At 46.5% G+C, this 17,638-nt stretch overlaps 1 protein-coding gene across 1 annotated transcript; it reads right to left on the reverse strand.

Moving 5' to 3' along the window:
• Positions 1-2,989: 2,989 nt before the first annotated feature.
• On the reverse strand, positions 2,990-10,454 carry AP2S1 (adaptor related protein complex 2 subunit sigma 1). The gene is made up of 5 exons (XM_010997715.3): positions 10,312-10,454; positions 7,679-7,828; positions 3,908-4,021; positions 3,591-3,650; positions 2,990-3,383 (listed from the first exon to the last, which is right to left on the reverse strand). Exons 1-5 carry the CDS (start codon positions 10,312-10,314, stop codon positions 3,282-3,284), a joined length of 429 nt encoding a protein of 142 aa, XP_010996017.1. The 5' UTR covers positions 10,315-10,454; the 3' UTR covers positions 2,990-3,281.
• Positions 10,455-17,638: the final 7,184 nt, after the last annotated feature.

Genomic DNA, 17,638 nt, shown 5'->3' on the forward strand with positions numbered 1-17,638 from the left:
CTACTGAGTGGAATTACATTAAATATAAGATAAATCTCCATCTCTGAAAATCTTTCCTTCTTCTTTTCTTACGTTTGGGGGGGATCTCTTTCAAACATCTGTCCCCTGAAAGGGAACAGAAACATCCTGCCTCCAGCATTCTAGAAATCTAGGTTCCAGTCTCATCTTATTGTGTGTCTTGAGGCAAACGGAATTCCCTCTCAGAACCTACATTTCCTTGTCTTCAAAGAGAAGAGAATTTTCGCTGTGGCAGTGATAATGCTGATAGCTACTTCAAAGCCTCATTCTGCAAATTAAGTGGGGTTAAGCCTTTAAAAACCTTAGAACCTGTGGGTCCTGGTGTGAAGGAAAAGCCGGGCTGGGCTAACAAGATAACTCACAAATCTAAGTATTGGAATACTGATCTGAGTTCTGCTGGACTAACTCATAAATCTAAGTTAATTAGTGTTGGTTTGCTGATTCCCTGTTCGTGTTTTTGTTTTTGCTAGCCAGCTGGATTTTCAAAGAGATATATCTGGCTTTGGAATGTTCGTTTGCTGCCTCCCTGCCTCCTCTTTTGTGATAATGATGCTGCTAAAGCTGTTCCCTGTCTACTGGCCGAATACCCCAAGCTTGTATTTAACCCTATAAAACCTCATGCACACATCTTGGAGGTGCTCAGAGCTTCAGAGCAGAAGCCCCTCTGAGCCCGCCGGCGTAATACATCTGAGTACTCCAACCCTCCGAGTGGGGCTTGTTTCTTGGCTGGCCTGTCGTTTCCATAACACTGGAGCAGACTGGAGTCAGTAACAAGCTTCTTTGTTCGGTGGCTGTCTCAGGTTTCTCTGTCTCCTCCTTCAACACTGAATTTTCTTAAAAGCTCAGCACTGAGTCTTGCTGGTACTTAGCCCATATGCACCCAGGATTGCAAATGCGTGGTTTAATCTGACAGCTAGACATGTTTTCTTTGACCCCGTATTTAAAAAAAATTTTGTTTCTAAGCAGACATTGAAACATGAGAAGATGTCACATTCAAAAACCTCTTGATGGTCAATGTCTCTTGAAAAATCAGATCCAGCCATACTGGGCCCACATTTCCCCAAGGCAACAGAGAGCTGAAGTGGAGTAGAAGCCACAGGTGGGCTCCAGCTCACAGGCTCCTTCAGGGAAGGAGTGGGAGTTTGGGATTAACACTACTATATACAAAATACATAAACAACAAGGTCCTACCATATAGCACAGGGAACTATATGCAATATCTTGTAATAACCTATAATGGAAAAGATTCTGAGAAAAAACAAATATATGACTGAATCACTATGCTGTACACCAGAAACAAAAACATTGTAAATTGACTTACTTCAATTAAAAAAAATTTGGTTTTAAAAAGATGCAGGCAGAGATTGTCAAGATGTAGCCACAAGCCAAGGAATGTCAGGAGCCACAAGAAGCTGGAGGAAATAAGGAAGCATCCTCCCCCAGCGCCTTCACAGGGAGCATGGCCCTGCTGACGACCTGATTTGACTTCTGGCCTCTAGATCCAAGAGAAAATCAATTTCTCTTGTTCTAAGTTACCCAGTTTGGCGTCATGTGTTAGAGTGGCCATAGAAAGCTAATAGTCTCCACGTCCTCATGACCTCAGCACCCTCCTCCAACCTGCTCTGTCCCTGTCCCAGGAATGACCTCGCCTCCCACCCCATCCCCCAGCCACAGATCCAAACCTCAGCCTAGATGCCCCACCCCGACCCTCACCCAACCAGGGTGGTCAGTCTCTAAGTCTTGTTATTTTAAGCCCCTAGGTTTGTGACCATTTGTGATAGCAGCAGTAAGAATCGCATACACTCTTGTACTGATTGTGTCTGTAAAGGAATTCACCTCCCCAAGCCTCAGTGTCTCACGTGTGAAATGATGATGATGACAGCTGGGGCTCACTGTCCACCTGTGTAAATGTCCCATGTCTCGTGTCTCTCACCGGTCCTGGCACACAGCAGGCACTTAATGTCTGTGCATGTTCACTGATGCTATGCACGACCCTAGATTGTCCCAGGGTTACCTTATTCACTCCTCGAGCATATCGCGTGAGATTAAAAACCATAGTGGGCCCATTTTCCAGATGAAGAAACAGAGGCAAGACAGAATAAGTGACTTACCCAAAGGTTACACAGTGTCTGTGTGGCTGAGCTGGGATGGGCCTACCTCCTGCAGCCGGGAGACCGACGTGAAGCTATGTCACTTTAATAAGAGTGGATGTGGCATGCCTGGTGTTGTCCTCAGCTCTGCTGAGGGAGCTGCTCCCCATGCAGTCAGCAGTCATCACTCTGCTCTCAGTGGGCATGGGGGAGGGGGATATGGCCACTCCAGGGGCACTAGAAACACACAGGGGTGTTTTCTGCTGTCACCATGGCTGAGGGCCACTTGGTGCTGCCATTTGGCAGATGGAGGCAGACAGTGTGGCCCCATCTGGTACAGTCTTATACTGGGAGGAATCATCCCACCCTGAGTGCTGGCACTGCTGTTGCCAAGAACCACCGAACACTAGGCCCAGGGCCCGCACTGACCACAACCTAGGGTCTAGTGGTTAAAAACGAGGACTCTGGAGCCACCTGCCTGGGCTCAAAACAAACCTGGTCCGGCAGCAGACCAGCTATGTGACCCTGGGCAAGTCTTTTAACCTTCTCTGAGCCCAGTGATCTCACCTGGAAAATGGAGCTACTCACAGTCCCCTCTTCATGATCTCATGAGGATTAAGTAAGGTCACAAGTGACAAGGCTTAGAACAACGCCTGAGACATTGGTGTTGGCTGTGAGCATTGTTATTTTCGCAAGTGCCTGGTGTCTAAATCTGTCACCCTTACAGTCTCGGGGGGCTCTCTGTGGGCAGAAGCAGGTGTGAATGCACCTGCCCCTCCCCTCTGCCTCACTGAGCATGAGGAGTGTTTGTTGACTGCCTGACGCACTGATGGTGGGGCATGCGGAGTTGCCCATGGTTTCTAGGGAAGACAGGTAAGGGCTCGAGGACATAAGGCCAGGCGGGGACCACAGGTTTATTGGGGGCTCCACGCACGCACTCACAGCATCACACGATGACAGTATGGTTACTCAGTACACACAAGATGGCCTCCGCCCACATCTGGGGCCCAGAGGCCATGGGGTGCGGCCTCCTCCCTTGTGGCCCAGACCCAGCTGGGTGCCTTCCTCCTGGGCAGCTGAGGGAGGGGGCGGCTGGGGTGGGCCCCCGGCCTGGGAAGGGGAAGCGAGCAGGCTAGTCCAGGGAAGGATCGGGGCAGGAGGGATGGCCCACCCTCACTCCAGGGACTGCAGCATCAGCAGCTGTTTGAGCACCTTCGTTTGGCTGGTCTCGCGGATCTCACCAGCCAGGAACATCTCGTCCACGACTGTGTAAACCTGAGCGAAGGGAGGTCAAGGGGAGACCCTGGTGTGAGAGGGGGACCCACCTAGGATGCTGGTCTGAATCTTTGAAGATGGGGAGCTCTGATGCCCGAAAGCCAGGGGACAGACCTCAGTGGAGGCACTGGGGTGGCTGTGGGGTTCCGGCCCACTCCTCCTTCCCCTCCCCTGGCTCCCTCATCCTCATCTTCACCAGGGACCCACCTTGTAGAAGTTGAACACCAGGTCCAGTTCACAGACATTGTGGAAATACTCATTTAAGACCTGGGAGAGGGAGACAGAGGTGGTAAGAGACTGGCAGGAAAGACACACACACATACACACATAGGAATAAAGGGCATCAGAGAGAAATGGCAAAGACAAGTCAGAGCAACACAGAGGAAGGTGGGGAAGACAGAGACCAGAGGAAACAGTGAGGTGGGCAGAGAAAGACAGAGTCCCCCATCCCGCTGCCAACGGGAGGGCACAGAGGGCCGGTGCATCCCAAGAAGACTAGACACGGCCCCCGCCCGCCCGCGCACCTCCACGAAGTTGTGGATGGCCTCCAAGTAGGCCAGGTTGTTGTCGTTGACGTCGACGCAGATGCAGAAGTAGAGGCCGGCGTAGCGTCGGTAAATGATCTTGAAGTTCCGGAACTGTGGGGCAGAGAGGCGGTCAGCAACAGGGCGTGCCCAGGACCCGATGCCAAACCATCTAGTCCTTCGTTCCCTGTGTGGACCCTGCTCTGGGTCTGGCCTTGTGCTGGGGACGCAGTGGTGGCCTGGTCGTCCCTGTCTGGGGCTCACAGTCCCGTGGAGAGAAAGAGATTCACCCACAGTCATCCTTTGAGTGAGCAGGGCTGGGCTGTGGGAGCCAAGAGGAGGCGGGTAGCGAACCCAACCTGGGGGTCTGGGAGGACTTCCTGGAGGAGGGGGCATCTAGACTGAGAGCTGGAGGATGAGTAGGAGTGGATGGGCAGGAGTGCTTTAGGCAGAGGAAACAGCCTGTGCAAAAGGCCCAGGGCTGAAAGAGAGAGGCTAGGGTATCCACAGCATCCAGCCCCCTTTCCTTGGCTCCTTGTTGCCTGTGGAGAGAGTCAAATTCCTTAGCCTGGAATTAATCTAGACAATCATTCCACAAACAATGCCCAAGTACCTGCTGTGTGGCAGGCTCTGTGCTGGGCGGTGCAGACTCATGCCTTGTAACCAAGGCAATCCCAGCCCTGCCTTTAACTGAACTGTAACATACATATAAATATTACTACAGTAACACATAAATGCAACATATAAATATTACTACAGTAACACATAAATGCAGGAATAAATAAGCATGAACCAGTGATGCAGACTCAAATTTCATATGCATGTGTAAGTAGACCCAACAATAGACAGAGATAGAGCTATGCAGACTGGCTAGGAAAGCATGCCTTTGGCCAAAATCTGAAAAACTCAGTCTGGCATATGTGTGTGTCGCCACCTGGTGGCAACCGCAAAAGCCAACACAAGTGCCTGGTTTTTATCCTTTTTTTCCTAGCTTATCCTAGCTTTGTTAATTTCTATACTTGGAGTATGTTTTCTAATTCTGTTACAGTAGTTCCTGCACATAGTCTGTGGGTTAGTAGTATATATCAGGATGCTAACTCTACTTTTTTTTTTTTTAAACTGATACAGATACATGATCAAATGTTTGAAGGCCTCTGCTCTGGAGGGGGTGGTTCAAGACAGGAAGCCTAGAGGGCAGGAAAACTTTATCTGGAGGCATTACCAAATGACAGCCATAGCTGGTGTGGCCCCAGCAGGATCTGCCCCTGAGCAGCACTCCTCTTTTGTTGAAATTCTCCCTTTCCTTCTGTCACCCTCCTGGTTCTGTCCTCTGTCACCACTGTGTCCCCAACACTGCCCTGCACAGGAATAGACATTGGAATGGGCTTCAATTTGGAGGAACATAATATCTGAGGGCCAGGCACTCTCACCTGAGCAGCTGGCCTTTCTGGCTGCTCCTGTCTATTGGGGCCTCACTACCCCACCTCCAGGTCCCTCAGGTGCTGTGACTTTCAGCACTCAGTGTGGGACCTGTACTGTGCCACAGCAGGACACCCCAGGGGAGAGGACCTCCCTTATGTCCCCACTCCCTTTTCCTCACTCCTCCAGGCATCTCAGCTGGGATGTGAACAGACACCTCACTGCTGATCTTCACTTCAATCTGCTGTCCTGAGTACCGCTGAGATGACGACAGCGCCCCCCTACTGACAGCCCTGTTTTCTTTCACACTCCTTATCCAATCCTTGGCTCTGCAGTTGGCTCTACTTACAAAAAGCTTGTCGCCACCCTCACTGCTTCCACGCAGGTTCCAGTCACAAGTGTCTCTCACCTGGACCACAGCGATCCCCTTTTGAGTGGTCCCCTGAGAGGGGCCCCTAAAGCCTAAGTCAAGTCAGCTCATGTTCCCCCTTAGCTCAAAACCCTCCTGTACTTTCTGTCTCACTCAGAGTAAGAGACCAAGTCACCACCACTGCCCACAAGGCCCTGAACCTTCTGCTTCTGTTATCTCTTTTATCTCATCTGCTCCTACCATCCTCCCAGGCTCACTCCACCTCAGACACTCTGGCCTTCTTGCTATTCCAGGAATGCCCCTGTATGTTCCTGCCTCAGGGCCTTTGCACTTACAGTTCCCTAGGCTTGGAATGTCTTGCTCTCAGATACCATTTTCTTTCACTCCTCAAAGCCTTCAGCTCTAGGCTCAAATGTCCCCTCTTCAATGAAGACTTCCTGCCCAAACCATTTAAACCTGCATCCCACCCCACCCCTCCACCATGCTGCACACACCCCAGCAATTCCATCCCCAGTAGCTGCTTCTTTTTTCTCCCTGGCACCTATTACCACCTGATATACTATATCTTCACTAACAGTCTCCTACCGACTAGGAACTGTCAGCTCTCCGAGGGCAGGGACTCATGTCTGTTATGTCCCCTGCTGTATCCCCAGTGCCTAGAACAGTGCCCGGCACACAGCAGGCCCTCAATAAATATTGGTTGAATTCTATCAGATGGTCATCCTGGTCTCTTGAACAGGTTAATACCTCGAGACTTAAAGGTGAAGGCATCTCAACTAAAAGAGACAAAGAGACAAAGAGACAACCAAAAGCAATGCAAGATCCTTGACTGGCTTTCGACAATCAGCTTTGATGATGATCATGAAATTTAAATATTGCTTGGGTATTAAAGCAGTAATATTAAGGAAGTATGATTCATTTTATCAGGCCTGATGATGCTGTTTTAATGTAAGGAAGTGTTTATTTTCTGAGATGTTTCCTGAAATATTTAGGGATGAAATATCATGATCTCTGTAACTTAATTTAAAACACTACAGCAAGACCTAAATGTTCACTGACAGATGACTGGATAAAGAAGATGTGGTATATATATATACACAAAGGAATACTATGCAGCCATAAAAAGAAGGAAATAATGCCATTCACAGCAACATGGATGGACCTAGAGGTTGTCATACTAAGTGAAGTAAGTTTGACAGAGAAAAACAAACATTATATGGTATCACTTATATGTGGAATCTAAAAAAATGATACAAATGAACTTATTTACCAAACAGACTCACAGACACAGAAAACTTATGGTTATCAAACGGGAAAGGTAGAGAGGGATAAATTGGGAGTTTGGGATTAGCAGATACAAACTACTATATACAAAATGCATAAACAACAAGGTCCTACTGTATAGCACAGAGAACTACATTCAATATCTTGTAATAACTATAATAAAAAAAGAAAAAGAATATATATATATATATATGTATAACTGAATCACTATGCTGTAAACCAGAAATTAACACAACATTGTAAATCAACTACATTTCAATTAGAAAATAAATAAATAAAAACACCACAGCAAGTGATGGTTCGTTATACCATTCTCTACACTTACGTGTTTGAGTATTTTTATAGTAAGTTTTCAAACGGCACCAGCAAAAAATAATTCTTGGGCCAAAAAGAGAGGAAAAGCTAGAGCAAAAATGCAAACTCTTAATACTGATGATATCTGGGTAGTTGGGGGTATGGGTCTCCAGTTGACTTCTCTCTCATTGTAGTAACCTGTATGTTAGAAATTTTTCACAATGAGAAGTACCCGCAGAAGGAAGAAAGACAGAAAGCTAAAAGCCTTTGAGTGAATGAATGTGGGGAGGAAGGAGTATCTGAGGAGTTACTTCAATCAGAGGTTGGGCAGGAGGCTGGGAAGGAGGGGTCAAAAGCAAGCAGGGGTGGAGGAGTGGGAGGCACTGTGAGGGGGCATCTGTCACCTCAACGAAGTTGGTGTGTTTGGCATCGCGGACAGTGACCACGGCGTGCACCTCCTCAATCAGCTTCTGTTTCTCATCGTCATCAAACTGCATGTACCACTTGGCCAGGCGCGTCTTGCCTGCCCGGTTCTGGATGAGGATGAAGCGGATCTGGGGATAGCACAGGGACGAGGAAGTGAGAGCGAGAGCGGTAGGGAGGGTGGCCCAGGGCTGGATGGCCCTGCCCAACAGCTCCCCCTATCCCCACAGGGGAGAAAGGGTCCCCATGTCCCTGCTGCCTGCCTTCCTAGGGTCTTGGCCACTCCTCAGAGCCCAGCCAGGCTGGCCTGGCTACATGCTTCCACCGCAGGTCCCTGTAGTGCCCCAGGGGAGTGATTTCTCTTCCACCAACCAACTCTGCAGTCAGTTCTAGGGTGCTGAGTCTCAGTCTCCACTAACTCTTGTTGGCCTGGCCTTAAACTAAAGATCCGCCCCTGTCAGCCTCAGATTCCCCACTGGCAAAACAAATTTCCTTACAAGACCTATCTTGTCTGGATGTTTTTTTGGGGGGGGGGAGGTAGGAAACTAAGTCTATTTGTTTATTTATTTATTTATTTATTGAGGGGATTGAGTTTGTTTATTTGTTTGTTTATTTTAATGGAGGTACTGGGGATGTCTGGGGGTTTTTAAGGTTAAATAAGTTTAGAAATTTATGATTCTGAAAAGCCAGCTCAACTGTCTTAGAGCTACTATGAACACTGAACAAGTTGATCCCAGAAGTGCTTAGCATAGTACCATGCAGCAATCAATAAAATTAGCTATTATGACAGAGAGGTGTTTGACCAAGTGTCTAAGAACACAGACTCTAGAGCCCAAATGAATCCTGGCACTGCCAACTGTGTGTCTGTGGGCAAGTCACTTAACTTCTCTGGACCTCAGTTTCCCCTTCTGTATAATGGACATAATGAAAGTACTTCCCTCATAAGACTATTGCATGAGTTAATAAACATAGAGAGGGGAGGGTATAGCTCAGTAGTAGAGTGCATGCTTAGCATGCATGATGTCCTGGGTTCAATCCCCAGTACCTCCATTAAAAAATTAAAATTAAAAAAAATTTTAAAGATTACCAGGCATGCCAATGAATAAATAAATAAACAAATTCACCTAGCTAGGAGGCCTACCTTTGGGCCCAGTTCTGTTTGAGACAGGTGTGCTTGTACTCATTTTATAGATGAAGAAACTGAGGCTCAAAGAGAGGAAGTCGCACAGCCAGAAAGCAGAGCTGGGAGTCCAAAGGCTTATCTCTAAACCCCTTTACCCTGAAGTATCTGAGCCTCCGCCTTTTCATGAGAGTCCACCCTCTTTCCTAAGCCTTATTCTCCACACACTCCATCCCTCCTCCCCCAACCAATCAAGCTGGACGGGAACAGGATATTACACTCTCCTTCCAAGAACCCCTTCTGCTGAGCCAAGGAAAACCACTTCCTAGCAGGGCAGGGGTCCCGGCAGGAAGAGACAGGGCATGTGGTGGGGGTGGGGGTACCCACACCAGGCAGCCACAGCCTGTGGGCGAAGCCTGGGATATATGGGGCATAGAGGGAGCAGGGAGCAGAGCTAGAAGCAAGCCTACAGAGCTGAGGGAGAGCTCTGCCTCTTACCCCCAGATTTCCACATACACTTCTTCCTGTTTCTCCTCCCAATTAGAATCTCTCCACCTCAGGGAATTCATCCCGAGAAGTCTCTTCCGGCCTTAATCGTTGCCCCTCTGATGCCCCCCAGCCTTCTCTGTCTCCAAGCCCCCTATCCTGGAGTTGTTCCCTTTTGACTTCCGCTCTCTGGGTTTCAGTGCCCTCTGTCAGGTCTCCTCGCGCTCTGTCGGGTCTCTTCATCCCCCGAGAGGAATACCAAATCCAATGCCCAGTTCTTGCTCCAGAAGTCCCAACCCCATCTCTCAAACTTCCATGCCTATTCCTTATCCTCCAAGACCCCTCTTCTTGCAAAGACCTATTTCATAGCTCCCCACTCATTTCTAGTATCCTCTCCCTACTCCAAGACTTCTCCCTTTTATAGTACACTCTCCCTTAATCTAAAGCCCCATTCCCTACAGTTGCCTACTTCCAGTGTCCAGTCTCTTCTTGAGATTCTCTCTCATCAGCAGTATCCCGCCGAGTTCCAGCACCCCCTCTCCGCCTGCAATGTCAGCTTCCTGCCTCAAGAGACCCCCTCTCCTATTCCAACGTCCCCCATTCTTCTCCAACTATCCTGCCACACTCCCAGAGAGCTCTTCTCTTGGGACACCCCCTCCCCCATCCAATTTCTTTTTCCCTCCTCTGAGATCCTGCCTCGTGAGTTGCCTCCCTGTTTCAAAACCTTCCAGCCATCTCCAGTGTCTCCGTCCCAAACAGCCCTCTCCCCTTGCCACCTGGTCTCCAGAGACCCCCTAGCCTGGAGAGCCCCAGTACACTCCCATGCCCAGGATTACCGCCCAATTCCCCCCTTCCCCGGCCTCTCATCGGCCCCAATCCCGAGAGCCCGCGCTCGGCCCAGACCATCGCACCGAGGCAGGGGGGGCTTGTCAGTATCCCACCAAGCCTCGAGAACCTGCACGTGGACCCACCCTTTGCCCCTCCCCAGCGTGGGCGCGCCCCCGTTACCATGACGACGCCCGTCCAGACCCCAGCGGCCCCGGTCCCGCGGCTTCTGGGTGGCTTGGGCTCTGGCAGCTGTTGGGGGACCGAAGGCTAGAGCGGACTTCCGGCAGAAGAATTCGCCCGCCCTCTAGCGCACAGCCCGCTGGGAATTGTAGTCCAAAGAAAGGTTTCGCTCGTCTGGGCGGCCTGCTGGGGAAAAAGGACGGTCCCCTTTCCCAGCATGCTGTACGACAGTCCTTTTCCTACCACACCGTTCAGACTCCAAGTGTATGCTGGGTGCTATGGGAGAATAATCTCCTCGGAAGACTACAATTCCTGGCATGCTCGACAGCCAGCTAGGAGAGAGTTGCATTTTGGGAAATACAGTTCCATTGGTCCTCCTTCTACTCCCCTTCCAAGACGAGAAGGACAGGCTGGGAATTGCTGTTTGAAATAAGATACTGCATTGGGGGTGCTAGAAATGTAACTGTCTTTCTCTGCTCACCCAGTGCTTTGTTTAAAATATGTTGAGTGTTTTCTGTGGGAAACGGACAGTGGTTTAAGAGCATGAATTTGGAAATCGGAACTGTGTGCATACCCCGCTGTTGCATTTCTTAGCTGTGTGACTTTGGATCAGCAACTCACCTCTTAACTCAATTTCTTCATCTGTAAAAGAGGAATGATCAAAGGGTCACCCCAGTAGGGTTGTTTAAAACATCCGTAAGTTTCGAAAGTACTTGCACAATGCTCGGCACAAAGTAATTGCTCAATAAATATTAGTTAACATCATGAATGTTCACTGTTAACATACATCAGATATTAGGGGTCTTCTTACTTCCTATCCAGAGGACACTTGTCTTCTATCAGTTACTCAGACAGATCAAGTGCTTTCCCACCTCCGCTCCTTTTCTTTGCACTTGCTGTTTCCTGGAAGTCCTTCCCCCATTTATTTGATGGCTGTCCTCTTCCTTTAGTTTAAACACCACCTCCATAGACCTATATAGAGGACCTAATAAACAAAAGTTCCCCTCTCTCACCCCTAAAATCCTCTAAATCGGCAGTTAGGATGAGTTTTTAAGCCCTTTTATAACTGTTAATGATTTTATTTTGTGTGTATGTGTATGTGTGTCTTATCTGGATCTCCCATTAGGAGATAAGCTGTTGAGGGCAGGGACCCTGTCTATTGACTGTATATACATCCCCTAGAACACAGTGGCACATAGTAAGCCCTCAGTAAAGGTACTGATACTGAGGGGAGACTTATCCTACTAAAAACAAAGCATCATAGAACAATGTAAATTAAAAGTGTAGTATTGTTAGAAGAACCAACACATAGCTATTGAATAACTGTAGGGGCAAAAAGAGGTCAGAGATCATTTCTGTCTTGTGTGCTGTTCCATCTCCAACAGGACTGGGACCAGGACCAGGTAAGCAAGGTGCCCAGGGTGCAAAATTTAAAAAGGCACTCACTCTTAGATGCTAACCCAGCTCTTGAATGAGCCTGAAAGTGAGAACCTGGCTTGCCTCTCCTGGGTCCCAGTCCTGATCTCCATGCTCAACTTAGTGCCTGGCAGAAGTCTGGTGTTCAACAAACATTTGCTGAATGAATGAATGAACAGTTACCAAGAAAACAGACACTGTTTCCAACCTGACAGCCTTCGTGTTCTAGCGAGGGAAACAGACGTAAATGACATATGCAAATAAATAAAAATTACTGAGCAAACAACAATAAGTATTTCTGATTTCACACAGCTTCTATGAGTCGGGAATTTGGGAGCAGCTTACCTGGGTGATTCTAACTTGATGTCTCTCATGAGGCTGCAGTCAAGATGTCAGCTGGGAATGCAATCATTTGAAGGCTTGACTAGGGCTGAAAGACCTCCCTCCCCAGGTGGCTCACTCATAGGGTTGGTTGATGAATGCTGGCTGTAGGCAGGGCCTCAGTTCCTTACCAGGTGGCCCTCTCCACAAGAACATGTGAGTGTCATGTGGCAGCTGTTTTCCCTCAGAATGAATGACCCAAGAATGGGCAGGGCAGAAGCTGTAATGTGTTTTATGAGCTGGCCTGAAAAGTCACACCCTGTCATTTCTACAGTATCTTATCGGTACACAGAACCGCCTTATCCAAGGTGGGAGGAGGGGATCTGAATCTATCAGGCAAGAATCAGTGTGATCCATCTTGGAGAACTGGCTACCATCATTCTAATAGCAGAGGCAGCTGGCCTCACTAAAGAATTGGGGACAGCATTAGGCAAAGTGCGCAAGCAGGGAACAGACTTTGTGTCTGTTGTCAAGAATCTTACGGCCTGGGTGGTTTGGAGTCTGAGGCGATATTCTGCAGATTTAGACAGAAAGGACCAGTTCCAGCACTTTCACTTTAGTATGGACCATGGAAAGACTCTCTCCTTTAGGATGTCATTACAGCATGCTCACCATAGGGACAAATTGGAAAGAGGCAAAATATGCATCAGTAGGGGAAAAGCTAACTAGTTCAAATGCAGTCACATAAAATATGATGTAGGAGTTTAGATGAATGAAAGAGATCTCTATGAGTTGATATGGACAATCACTAAGACATGTTGTTGGAGAAACAAAGGAAGCTGCATAGTGATACCTACACATTGTATCATTTGATTTTTCTTTTTATTTCTCTCCAATTTTTTATATAGAAAACTTCCATATCTACGAAAAAGCTATAATGGGGGTGGGGCTAGCTCAGGGATAGAGCACATACTTAGCATGCATGAGGTCCTAGGTTCAAACCCCAATACCTCCATTAAAAAATAGATAAATACACAACATTGTAAAATAACTATTACTCAATAAAAAAATGTAAAAAAAATAGATAAATAAATAAACCTAATAACCTCCACTCACACACACAAAAAAAATGAGCAAAGGACTTGAATGGACATTCTCCAAAGAAGATATACAAATGGCCAATAAGCACACAAAAAGATGCTCAACATCACTAGTCCTTAGGGAAATGCAAGTCAAAACCACAATGAGTTACTACTTCACAACCATTAGGATAGCTATCATCAAAATCAAAACAACAACAACAACAAAGAAAATAACAAGTGTTGGCAAGAAGTTGGAGAAATTGGAACCCTCATTTATTGCTGGTGGAAAGTGAGATGGTGCAGCCATTGTGGAAAACAGTTTGGTGGCTCCTCAAAAAAGTTAAACATAGAATTCCCATATAATTCAGCAATTTTATTTCTAGGTATATATACCCAAAGAATGGAAAACAAGAACTCAAAGACATACTTGTGCACCAATGTTCACAGTAGCATTGTTCACAATAGCCAAAACCCCAAATGCCCACCAATAGCTAAATGGATAAGCAAAATACAGTATATACAAAATATGATATATTATCCAACATTAAAAAGGAATTAAGTTCTGATACATGCTACAACATGGATGAATCTTGAAAATATTATGTTAAATGAAACAAGTCAGACATGAAAGTACATGAGTTATCTGGAACAGACAAGTTTACAGAGGTCGAAGCAGTATATGGGTTGTGTGGGGAAGGGAAATGTCTCAGTAGTAGAGCGCATGCTCAGCATGTACAACTCCTGGGTTCAATCCCCAGTACCTCCATTAAAAAAAAATATATGGGTTGCTAGGGGTGGGGGGCATGGGAGAGAGGCAAAAAGGGGGGTTGTTGTTTGATATGTATAGAGCTTCAGTTTGGTATAATGTAAAAGTTTTGAAAATGGATAGTGGTAATAGTTGAACAACAGTATGAATGTACTGAATGCCACTGAATTGTATACATAAAAGTGGTTAAAGTGATGTTTCATGTTAATTTTACTACAATAAAAAGTTACATGATTTATGTTAAAAAAACAAACAACTTTACAACTCAATAGGCCCTATCAGCACCGTGGTACTATGTTCTAAGAATTTTTCTAAGAAATTCATTTATTGAAACTTCAAAATAACACTGTGAGGTAGGTACCAATATTATATACTCCATTTTACAGATAAGGAAATTGAGGTACAGAGGAGTAACTTGTCCAAGGTCACACAGCTTGGAATTTGTGAAGCTGAGATTCTAGTTCAGACATTTTGGCTCCAGAGTTAATGCCTCTGGCCACTATACTATACTGCATTAGTGCAAGTGTATAGAGAGGTCTGGAAGAAAACACACTTCTGGAGAGACCAGGGTATATGGTTGGGTTGTCCAAGGAGACTGCATCTTATCTGGGGTATTTTAAATTTTTTGTGAGGAGAAGAAATTCATATATTATTGGTAATTAAAATAATTAAAATAAAATATAGAAAAATGGGCAAAAGATTCAAATAGCATTTTCACAAAAAATGCTATTCAATGGCATGTATATATACATACGAAACAATGCTTAACCTCATTAATTCATTTATCACTGGGGAAAGACAAATTAAGACCACAGTGGGATACCACTACACCACTATTAGAATGGCCAAAATTAAAAAGATGGACAGTACACGTGTTTGGGAAACTGTGGAGCAAGCGGCTGAAATTCTTGTGCACGTCTCCAGGGATGGAAGTAGGTATATCCTCTTTGGGAACCTGGTTGAAAAAGGAGAACACATGCACATCCTGTGACCAGTAATTTCACTCTGAGGTACATACCTAGCAGAAATGAGCGCAAATATTTACCAAAAGTCACGTTCTGGACTGTTCAGAGCTGCACTATTCACAATAGCCAAAAAGTGGAAACTACCCAGATGCTCACCAACAGTAGAATGGATAAACATATCGTAGTTCCGTCACACCGTGGAATACTTCACAGCGCTGAGAATGAATGATCTACATCTCTACAAAGTAACGTGGATGAATGCAACAAACTATGTTGATAAAAAGAGGCCACTTATTGTATAATCCCCTTTATAAAAAGTATTAAAGCAGGCAAAAGTAAACTAAAACAGGCATGGAAATTAGGATAGAGGGTCTCTTGTGCGGGAGGGGAGTGAGTGAAAGGGGACACAGGGGGGCTTCTCAGAGACTGGTCACATTTTTTCTTTATCTGGGTTCTGGTTACAGGGATGTGTTCTCTTGTGACTGTTCATCGAGCTGTGCACATGTGTCACTTGTGCATTTCTCAGTATGCATGTTATAATTCTACTTTTAAAATTCATGGAAGTTGGGAGGTTCATCATCTATCCATCCATCCATCCGACATTTGGTGCGTGTCCACTAAGTGTCAAGCACTGGCCAAACCCTGGGATTCTGCAGGGAATCCAGGCATCCCCGCCTTCCTTGTGATTGGCTGATCTTGCGGCCAATGGCAGAAGAGTTCACTTCTCTAGGACATCCCCTGCAGCAACAGCTAGCAGAAGCTTCCTCAGCTCGGTTTGTAGGCGGCGCTGTGAGCTCACTGACTCCTTGGCTAAGCGCAGATCTGGTCCCCACCCTCTCTCTGATTTCTGACTCTGAGGAATGGAGAGAGAATATGCTCCAGCACCTTTACCCTCTTTTCAAAAACTCTTCTGTGGATTTTTCTGCCTGTGCATCTCCCCGATTCGGGTCCAGTTCCCGCCTCGTATCTACTCCAGCTCCACGGTTCGTGTGACCCCCAGTCCTAGCTATTCGGCCCTCCAGGGCCATGCTTGGAAATTTTGACAGTGTCCCAGGCCGGCAGTCGGCACTTCACTCTGTCGGCTAATTGTTTACTCGCTTGTCTATTTATCCTGCAATGGAGGTTAGCCGGGTTCGCGGAGGCGGCTGCCCCCAGGGAAGCCTGCTTCCTGTGGTTGGCTTGCTCAGCTAACACCCGCCCTCCTGTGCATTGGAAAGAAATGCAGTTAGGAAGGCCCTCCTTGATGGTTCTGTTCCTCCAGCCAGGGAAACTCTGCCTGAGTCCCTGCTTTGTGCCTGGACCCGTGCTAGGAGCATCAACGGTGACTGAGCCAGCCCCTACCCTGTCCTCAAGAGACTCAGTCCAGTGAGAGAGAAAGACTTACCACGAATTAGGGACAACCCAGGGTGGCCTGGGCTTGGTTGGAGGACCTAAAAGGGCCGTAGCAGCCTGGAGGAGGTGCCTAATCAGGCTAGCAGATCAGGGAGGGCCTCTCAGAAGAAGGGACAGCTAAGCTAATATCTGAAAGAGGGGTAGGGATTAGTCATTGAACAAGGAATTTGTCTTGGCTACCATGCCCCAGTGCCAGTTATCATCTCCTTTGTTTAGCATTGGATTCACTCATTTATTCATTAACAAGTATTTAGTGTGGGCCATTTGCCAGACTGAGGAACTAGCCAAAGTCTCTGCCTTCAGAGGACTCACACATAAGATAATGATGTCAGTACAGAACTTCAACCCCTGATGGAGTGCTATGAAGAAGTACTTGATGCATAGTTATCTGACCCTGGTTGTTTAGGTTTGAGTCTCCTATCAGCCACTCACTAGCTGTGTAACCTCTCTGTGCCTTAATTAAGTATAATAATACCTTTAACCTATTTGTAAGGTGTTGTAAGGATTAAGTGAGTGCTTTAGAATGTTGCCTAGCAGAAAGTGCCCATTTTTTATCAAAGTATGAGGCGTCAGGCCAAATCTGGGAGACCACGCTGAGGAAGTGACTTCAAGTGAGAGTTAAATGAATAAGGCAGAACTGACTTGCTCCAGAATAAGGAGAGATGAGTATCTGAATCGAGTGAGCCCAGTTTTCTCTCTTCTCTAGGTGCTGGCAGTTCACAAATTTTCCTAAGCTTGGAAGGACCTAGAACACTGCATTGGAGTTATAAACACATATTAATCTGAAGTAGGGGAATCCAATGTCCTTTCTTCTGTCTTTCTGGTGTTCTCAAGTGGTAGATCTCAAAATCACTTACAAACCAGGGTTTGCAGTGGCAGCCTAAAGAAAATCTGGCCCACACACTGGATTTGTTTAGCCCACAGTGCTAAAAACAAACTTTAAAAAACATGAACGTCTAAAAATCAAATTTCATGCATTAAAGTGTTAAGTTTAAAAAAAGGTGTGTGTGTGAATGAAACCAATCCTAATCAGTAATTAGAAAAACTTTATTTAACGGGATGCTTTAAACTTGAGTGCGTGTAATTTATCAGCGTTTATAGAGCAAGGCATGATTTTCAGCACTTTACAAACGTAACTCATTAAATTCTCACAACAAACCTTACTAAACAGGTAAGATCATCACTCCACTTTTTAGATGGAGGGACTGAGTAAAGAAACTAAAAATGCAATTAGCAGCATAGACTTTCTTCATGCATTCCTTAAATATTGACTAGGGTTCCCAGAACGTTCATCTTTCACGGTTCCTACTTCCGGAGGGGTCCCAGAGGAACCCCTCTTCAATTCACAGGAACTCAAGGGTTACAGCGATGCTCCTTCCCATCAC

Source organism: Camelus dromedarius, chromosome 9 (assembly GCF_036321535.1).
Source record: "Camelus dromedarius isolate mCamDro1 chromosome 9, mCamDro1.pat, whole genome shotgun sequence".
Taxonomy (NCBI): Eukaryota; Metazoa; Chordata; class Mammalia; order Artiodactyla; family Camelidae; genus Camelus; species Camelus dromedarius.

Bases quoted from the DNA above. Each gene is read 5' to 3' on its own strand.
- AP2S1 (XM_010997715.3), bottom strand. The intron at 4,022-7,678 runs GTGACAGATGCC...TCTGCCCCACAG, and splicing joins AACACACCAACTTCGTTGAG to TTCCGGAACTTCAAGATCAT. The intron at 3,384-3,590 runs GTGGGTCCCTGG...CCCTTCGCTCAG, and splicing joins TGGTGTTCAACTTCTACAAG to GTTTACACAGTCGTGGACGA.